The 7,800-nt window shown below is 55.3% G+C and overlaps 1 protein-coding gene across 1 annotated transcript in view; it reads left to right on the top strand.

Annotated features, from left to right (window-relative positions):
- Positions 1-7,800, top strand: part of LOC108509461 (hematopoietic lineage cell-specific protein-like) — a 17,491-nt gene that overhangs the window by 6,219 nt on the left and 3,472 nt on the right. Inside the window, exons 6-14 of the mRNA XM_017838902.1 lie at positions 613-667; positions 2,533-2,643; positions 3,177-3,287; positions 3,888-3,943; positions 5,045-5,114; positions 5,340-5,476; positions 6,097-6,204; positions 6,611-6,920; positions 7,675-7,749. Of these exons, the coding sequence (XP_017694391.1) occupies positions 613-667; positions 2,533-2,643; positions 3,177-3,287; positions 3,888-3,943; positions 5,045-5,114; positions 5,340-5,476; positions 6,097-6,204; positions 6,611-6,920; positions 7,675-7,749 (1,033 nt within the window). The remainder of the gene's footprint in view (positions 1-612; positions 668-2,532; positions 2,644-3,176; positions 3,288-3,887; positions 3,944-5,044; positions 5,115-5,339; positions 5,477-6,096; positions 6,205-6,610; positions 6,921-7,674; positions 7,750-7,800) is intronic.

Below are 7,800 nucleotides of genomic sequence, written 5' to 3'. Positions count from 1 at the left end.
AGGGCTGTGCTGTTTGTCCAAGGGCTGTGCTGTTTGTCCAAGGGCTGTGCTGTTTGTCCAGGGGCTGTGCTGTTTGTCCAGGGGCTGTGCTGTTTGTCCAAGGGCTGTGCTGTTCGTCCTGGGGCTGTGCTGTTTGTCCAGGGGCTGTGCTGTTTGTCCAGGGGCTGTGCTGTTTGTCCAGGGGCTGTGCTGTCCATCCTGGGGCTGTGCTGTCCATCCTGGGGTTGTGCTGTTTGTCCAGGGGCTGTGCTGTTTGTCCAGGGGCTGTGCTGTTTGTCCAGGGGCTGTGCTGTTTGTCCAGGGGCTGTGCTGTTCATCCAGGGGCTGTGCTGCCCATCCAGGGGCTGTGCTGCCCATCCAGGGGCTGTGCTGTCCATCCTGGGGCTGTGCTGTCCATCCTGGGGCTGTGCTGTTTGTCCAGGGGCTGTGCTGTTTGTCCAGTGGCTGTGCTGTCCATCCTGGGGCTGTGGTGTCCATCCTGGGGCTGTGCTGTTTGCCCAGCATTCTGTGGCACAAGGCAGAGAGCAGGCTTCCAGCCTGGCCCCAGAGGAGGGTGGCTGAAACCTGGCTGGGCCCTCAGGCTGACTGACAGCCCTCCCCTTCTTGTTCCAGTCAGCAGTGGGCTTTGAATACAAGGGTGAGGTGGAGAAACACTCGTCCCAGACAGGCAAGTCCATGGGCATGTGTGACCCCTTGACACTTTGCCCAGCTGCTCTTTTGCTCCCACTATCCCGTGCTGTTGGCTGTGGCACAATCTCCTTCATTATCCCCCTCCTGTCACTTGTTTCAGATTCCTGTTCCCAGTCTGTCACCCTCATGGCCCCATTCCATGCTGTCCTGTCACCATCCTTCTGGTGTACCTCCCACTTGTCTCTGTGCTTTGCTTTGGTGGAAGCCACGTCCTGGCTGAGTAGAGGAGACACTCCCACCCCCCTCCAGTGGATGGCTCGTGCTCCCTGTCCTCTCAAAGCCCTTCTGAGAACGGCTCCAGAAGAGCCGTTCAGGACATGGAGTGATTGCTGGAGAAACAACTTGTAGGAAAAGGCACAGCAATGGATATGGAAACAGAAGCCTGTAGGGCACTCAAACTGCTGCAGAATTCTGCAGATTCAACAAATAGTGCAAGAAGTGAAACTAAAGATATTTTAAGTGTTCTGCACCCAAAAGAAGATGAAAGGGCAAGGTCTGTTGCTGTTTCAGGTAAATGTGAGGAATACTGCATTACCAAGGAAATAACTGAATGGGATTCATTTAAGAGGAATCTATAAAAGAAGGAACATAGTTTGAGGCATTCTTGGTTGATCTTAAAATAATTAATTCCATGCAGTTATGCTGCATTAACATATTCTTGTAGACATAGAAATTCATCAGGCTGTGTGAAACTACAGAAGTTGCTAAGGACAAAATGGAACTGTTAGAAGTAGGGTAAGTGTTTGGGTTGCTTTTCATAAAAATGTGTCTATACTAGAAGCTTCAGCAGCAAGATAACAGTCACAAAATCTGCGTTTGCTGAAAACAGCTCCATTAAAGATCCATTTCGTAACAGCCTAATAGATAGATAATAGTTTAGTCAAGGTAAGTTTAAGAATTGTTCATACTTACAGGTTAGATGACTGAGCTTCTGTGAAACAGAGATCCATTCTGGAACAAAAAATGTCCTGATGCAGCTTTCTCTACAACAGTCTCCATGGATTGGTATAGCTGAAGTTAGTCTTGTGAAATGCAGACCTGTAGAAAAGCATCAGGGAACAGGGAGAGGTGACTGTGATTTACCCCTTAAGGGCAGGATTTGGAGATCGAGCTGGCAGGTGTCTGAAAGGAGGAGTGTACAGCCAGCAGCCAGGATGGAGGCTGGAATGTCTCAGGAATGAGCCAGTATTAACCAGGTGATCCTTAGGGAACAGCTGAACATGGCTGAAGTTGTTAACGGATCACTAGTTTGGAGCTGGAAAACAGAGAGACACAAGGCAGCTGTCACACGGTGGCCAAGTGGGGAGAGCAGGAGTGTGTCTGCAGAAATGGGGGTTCAGCCTTTGCTGCAGCTCCAGGGTCAGGTGTTTGTAGAAGCTGAGGTTCCACTATAGCAAACATGAGCTCCTTTGCCATTCCTGTACTCCCAAGGCTCAGGGTCCTTACTCACAGCCCTTTCCCGAGGCTGGCAGACCACAGACTGAAATCCTGGCTCTGGAGTTGGGTGAGTGGTGATACCCTGGCTATCAGTGCCCAAATCCTGCTTGGCTTTGCCTTCGTGGGTGACTGTGCTCCCACTGCCTCCCCGCTGTCCTTGACATTTTCTTCCTTCCCTCCCAGCTGGCTGTGCCTGCCATTGCCCTGTGCCCCATTCCCATGGGCTCTCATCCATGATGCTCCCTGCCATCCACTCTGTCCCCTTCAACCCCTTGCTTTTTAGGGGGTTTTCCATCATCCCCACTGCTCTCCTTCCTCTCCCCTGCTCCTTCCCAGTGCTGCTTCCTGTCCTCTCCTCACCAGCCCCGTGCTGGGGGCAGGGTTTCACTCCATGCACCACCTCAGATTACTCCAAGGGCTTTGGTGGCCGTTACGGAGTGGAGAGGGACAAGGTGGACAAGGCGGCTGTGGGATTTGACTACAAGAGCCAGGCAGAGAAGCACGACTCTCAGAAAGGTGAGCTGGGGCAGCCAGGGGAGCTGGGGGAGCTGGGGCAGCCAGGGGAGCTGGGGCAGCTGAGGGAACAGGCAGTGCCAGGGCTGGAGCTGGGGCTGTGCCCACTGGGACTGTGGGGCACTGTGCAGCACTTCTTCAATCTGCTGCGTGAATGGTGGAATAGCTATGGGGAGCTTGCAGCAAGGGAACAGGTCAGGTGAGGAAAGCCATGGCATGGCTGCTGGAAAGAGTTCAGCAGAGTTCTGTGGGCACAGGGATCTCCTGGGAAGCACATCACCAAAGGAAGGGTGCTGAGGAAGCCCAGGCAGGTGCTAATAGCAGGTGGAGGGAGGAGGGAAGGCAAGTCCCAGGGAGGAGGGAAGGCTGTTGCTGCAGCCACCAGTGGGGAAATCTGGCCTTGCTCCATGTCTTTCTCTAAGTCCTGGGCAAGGAAAACCTGTGAGAACAGCCTGAGCTCACACTGCTGCCACTTGTCTCCTTCCCTCCCTTGTCTGTTCTCTTCCATGCTGTGATCTGGATCCCTGTGGCTGAAGACTATTCTGTGGGCTTTGGTGGGAAGTTTGGGGTCCAGAGGGATCGTCAGGACAAGAATGCCCTTGGCTGGGATCATCAGGAGGAAGTGCAACCCCACGCATCCCAAACAGGTCAGGCAACGCTGCCAGAGGTGGTGGCAGTTTCCTTGGAGCACACACAGACCCGGAGCCTGTGGTTCATAGTCAGAGATCCAGCTGCTGAAAATGGAATGTGTCCAGCGTGTTCTGGAGCAGCTGGGGTGTGGTGAGCCCCAAAGCACAAGGGCAAACTCTGCCAGGGTAGATGGCTGCTTGGACCAGTGGGGGACATGGGATGAGAGTCCCTCAGTCAGCCTGCTCAAACTCTGCTCTGCTGTCTCTGTGAGGGACGTTCCTGACCGTAAATTCATTGCAAAGGCAAGCACAGAGGAATGAGGGAGAACAGATCCCAGGAATCTGGGGGCTACTGCACAGTTGACTTCAGTGAACAAGGCCACACTCCACTCAGCTACAGCCCTGCATTCCTGTGCCCTTGGCTGAAAGGAGGGATAATTAGTCCTAAAAGCCATTTGTCCAGAGGACTTTGCATGTGTTATCTCTAGTTACTTCCATATGTGATAAGATGCAGACAAAGCTAACTCATCTCATTTCACTGGTCACAGCATACTGAAGCCAGATGTGCACACAGAATATAAAATATTGTAAAATAGCCTCCTTTTTTTTCCCATACAGACTATGCCAAGGGGTTTGGAGGCCGGTATGGGGTCCAGAAGGATAGAGTGGATAAGGTAAGACTGCTGCAGCCTTCAGTTGCTTCCTACTAATCACAGCTCCTTGCCCTGCTGCAAGAGAAGAGATTTCCCAGGTGGAGGTGAGACTCAGAGTGCTCAGGGCACAGAGGTGGCAAGAGGGAACTGGCTCAGTGTAAAATACCAGAGGATGCAGAGGGATGCAGCCGGGGGAGACTGTAATGCAGGGAATTCCTCATGGCACTGTCTGTAACTCCTCTGCTGTTTCTTAACTCCTGCAGGTTTTTCTCTCCTATTAAGGAGTGCCTTGTGGTCTGTTCAGGTAGCTAAATCTGCCTGCACACTTTGACAAACCCCGGCAGGGATGGCATTAGCACAGCTCAATCTGCTGTGCATGAGAAAAGGTCACCCAGTTGGCTGGTTCAGGTTTTCTGTTTGGGCTGACACCCCACAAAGCCTCATCTACAGTCACAACTCAGATTCAAGCACTGGAGTTAATTCTGTGTGTGTCAGGCTGCCCTGCAGTCTTGGTCCTGCCAGTTGGAGATGAACCTCACGGATGTGGCTAAACTAAGAGGTGGGAATCCTGTGGCTTTGGGGCATTTGGAGGAGGCAGTGAGGGGGCCTTCCCTGAACCCTCCATTCCCTGTTGTGGGGCACAGTGCAGGGGCACAGTGTTGTGCCTGGTACAGCACCAACATCACCGAACTCAGGAGCTGGAGGAAGCTGGGGAGGATCTAAACACATGTTCCTGTCCATGCTGCATGTCTGGGCGGGGCCAGCAGCGGAGAGGGAACGGTGTCCTGCCCTCAGGAGACATTAGCACTACCTGTGAATTGAACAACAGCAAGCAGAGGGGCATTGACAAAAAAAGGTGCATCCTGTACATGGCAGAAAATCACGTGTGAAATCAGATGAGCACTTGGTAAAAGTCAGGGCTGTGGGTCGTTTGGGAAGCAGGATGCAGAGAGGAAGGGGGGTGTCAGGAGAGGGAACTGCAGCCAGCAGCCTCCCCTGGGTCAGGGTAAGTGTACAGGTGAGGACAGACACACCTAGGAACAATGCTTGCCATCACCAGTAGCCAAACCCAGCACTGGCCTTGCCCAAGCAGCTGGACAATTCTTTCACTTCCTCTTGCAGAGTGCTGCTGGCTTTGATGAGATGGCAGCTCCCACCTCCTCCTACGAGAAACCAAGACCCCTGGAGGCAGGTGAGACATATGGGTCCCAGCCCTGGACCTGGGAAGCTGTGGGCCTCATGGTCCCTCTGTGTCAGCATGCTGGTAGATGGGATGGGGGTTCAGCCTGTGCTGGGGGCAGGACAAAGGTGGCTGAACTGCAAGTCTCTCTGAAGAGGTGGAGGTCTGGGTTTCTCCTGGATGCTTGGGGTGGTGGGAGGGAGCTGGGGGCTGGCTCAGTCGGCTGTCTCCTTGCAGGAGCTTCCAGCAGCACCAGCAGCCTGCGGTGGCAGTTTGAACACATGGCCAGGTCGGCGGAGGAGGAGAGCAGGAGGCAGGCGGAGGAGGAGCGGCTGCGGCGACAGCCCCGGCAGTGCCCGGCACCTCGGGGACAGGTGAGCCGTGGCTGTCCTGCTGTGTCCTCTGAGGCTCGTGGAGGAGACTTTTCCTCATGGCCATGCAGCTCCATGTCCTTCCAGATGATCTCTTTAGAGTAACCTTTTGCCTAAACTGCCTCCCTGCATCTGCCACGAATGGCCACTGAGCTTCACAGTTGTCACCGGACTTTCCTTTTCAGCACAGAGATCAGGGTGTACCTGCACCCAGCCGTGGCCCCAGTGCTTTGGCCTCAGCTCCTTTTGCCTCTGGTGCTTGTCAAAGAGTGCAGTCACCCCCCCCAGCACTGCCATCCCAGCAGTCTGCATGTGGGATGCACCCTGGCAAACTGGGGATGGCACCCAGCCCCGATGCTTACCTGCCTTCCCACCTGCTGCTGTTCCTGCACTCAGAGGGCAGAGTGGGATTCACAGTGAAGCCCCCCCAACATGTTCCTCTTCAGGGGTGCCCCACCCTTGTCACCAGCCTGCCAGTGCCCAGGCCCAGGGCAGGTTTGTGGGAGCTGGAACAGATTCTAGGTGGAGGAAAATGTTCTGAGTTGCTCTACTGGGAATGTGAAGAGCCATTGCTCTGTACTCATTCAGAGGGACTGAGGGATCTGATGGCTCTTCTCCAGCAGGAAATCCCGCCGAGAGGGAAGGGGCACACTGGGGCAGCCCCTGCTGCTGTGCCAGCACAGGTGCCCAGGAATGCCCATGGAGACCGACCCGTGTCGCCAGGAGAGCAGGTGCCAAGGCAGTCTGGGAGAGCCGGGAAGGGGAGCAGGCAGAGGGGATTGCACCTGAGAGGGGCTGTGCCCAGTGTGTGAGAGGCTTTGGAAGGACGAGGGGGAGTGTTGGGATGGGGATGGGACTGCACAGCACCCCTTGGGACAGGCTCTGGGAGTGGGGAGGTGCAGTGGTGGCACCGTGGGCTGGAGAGAAGTATGAACAGAGGTTCAAACACATGTGCCCTGAGGATCTCCAGAGCAATGCCAGGTGCCAGTTCAGCACGGCCCGAGGGGCTGAGCTGTTTCCCTGGTGTGCAGGGGATGGTGCTCCAGGAAGGGGCTGCCTTATGCCAGGTGCTGGGAGTTGGGAGAGTGCTGGGTGCTTCGCAGGTGACTTTCTTGTCACCTTCTCACCTCGTGGCAGGAGGCCAAAAGGGAGGATGAGGAAGCACCACCCACTTTGCCACCAAGGCCAGCAGATTTGGGTGCAGAGCTGTGCAAGGTCCCCAGCCAGGATCAGCCCATCTACAGTGAAAGTTTGGATGTTGGTGGAGACTATGAGGAGCTGCCAGAGCCCTCTGACTACTGTGACAGTACCAGTGGAGGTGCTGACTATGAGGAGCTGCCAGCCCCACTGGGAAAGCCAGATGCTATCTATGACCTTGGGGAAGATGGAGGAGAAGACTATGAGGTGATCCTTCCTCAGGAGCACAGCCAGAGCCAACCCCACCCGGGTGAGTACCGATAGAATGTCTTGGGGAGCTTGTACCCACCCACTCAGTTCAGTGGATGTATGGCACAGAGTCTAGAGGGAATTTGTGTCCTGAAGTCTCCTGTGGTCAGGGTAACGGCTCCTGATGATGGAGACTCGGTGGTCTCCGCTCCCCTGTCCATCCCCAAGGTGCAGATGAGCTGCACAGAGTGCTGGGCCAGGCAGCAGATGTCTGCTGAACCTGCTGAACCTGCTGGAGCAGTGCCTGGCTGGAGAGGGGGGGCTGCTGTGGCTCAGGAGAAGCTGGATGTGTACTGGTGCTCTTGCTGTGGTTTCCTGGCAAGTGGCTGCCAGTGGTGTGCTGGGGCCTGGGGGCTGTGGCTCAGCCCATTGCTCACACGGCTGGTGTTCCCAAGACCTGCTGTGGTGGGGTGTCCTGGTATGAGGAGTGTGGGGAACCTTCCTCCAAGCACAGGAGCAAACTGCATGGGCTGCTGTCAGTGCTTCTGTCGCAGCTTTGCTGGTACCGGAGATGGCAAGTGGGGAGGCTGGAGTTATGCCCAGACTTTTCCTTGGGAGAGGAACACAAAGTATCAGGACTCCACTCCCTCTCTGTGGGAGGGGAAGGAAGTCCCACCTTGCTTTGGGCTGTGCTACACCTCTCCCTGTTGGCAGGGTTGGGATGTGCTTCCCCAAAGCTGGGCTGGAGGGTGGCACTGCCCTGGGCTGTGCGGCTCCTCCGTGTCTGTCTCACCTGTCCATCCTGTGTTCTGCAGCCAACACGGGGGGTGTCTGTGAGTGTCTGTCTCACCTGTCCATCCTGTGTTCTGCAGCCAACACGGGGGGTGTCTGTGAGTGTCTGTCTCACCTGTCCATCCTGTGTTCTGCAGCCAACACGGGGG

This window comes from Lepidothrix coronata, unplaced genomic scaffold (assembly GCF_001604755.1).
Source record: "Lepidothrix coronata isolate B3197 unplaced genomic scaffold, Lepidothrix_coronata-1.0 Scaffold368, whole genome shotgun sequence".
Lineage (NCBI taxonomy): Eukaryota > Metazoa > Chordata > Aves > Passeriformes > Pipridae > Lepidothrix > Lepidothrix coronata.
The sequence above is the reverse complement of the archived record's forward strand: the minus strand, read 5'-3'. Positions and strand labels throughout refer to the sequence as shown.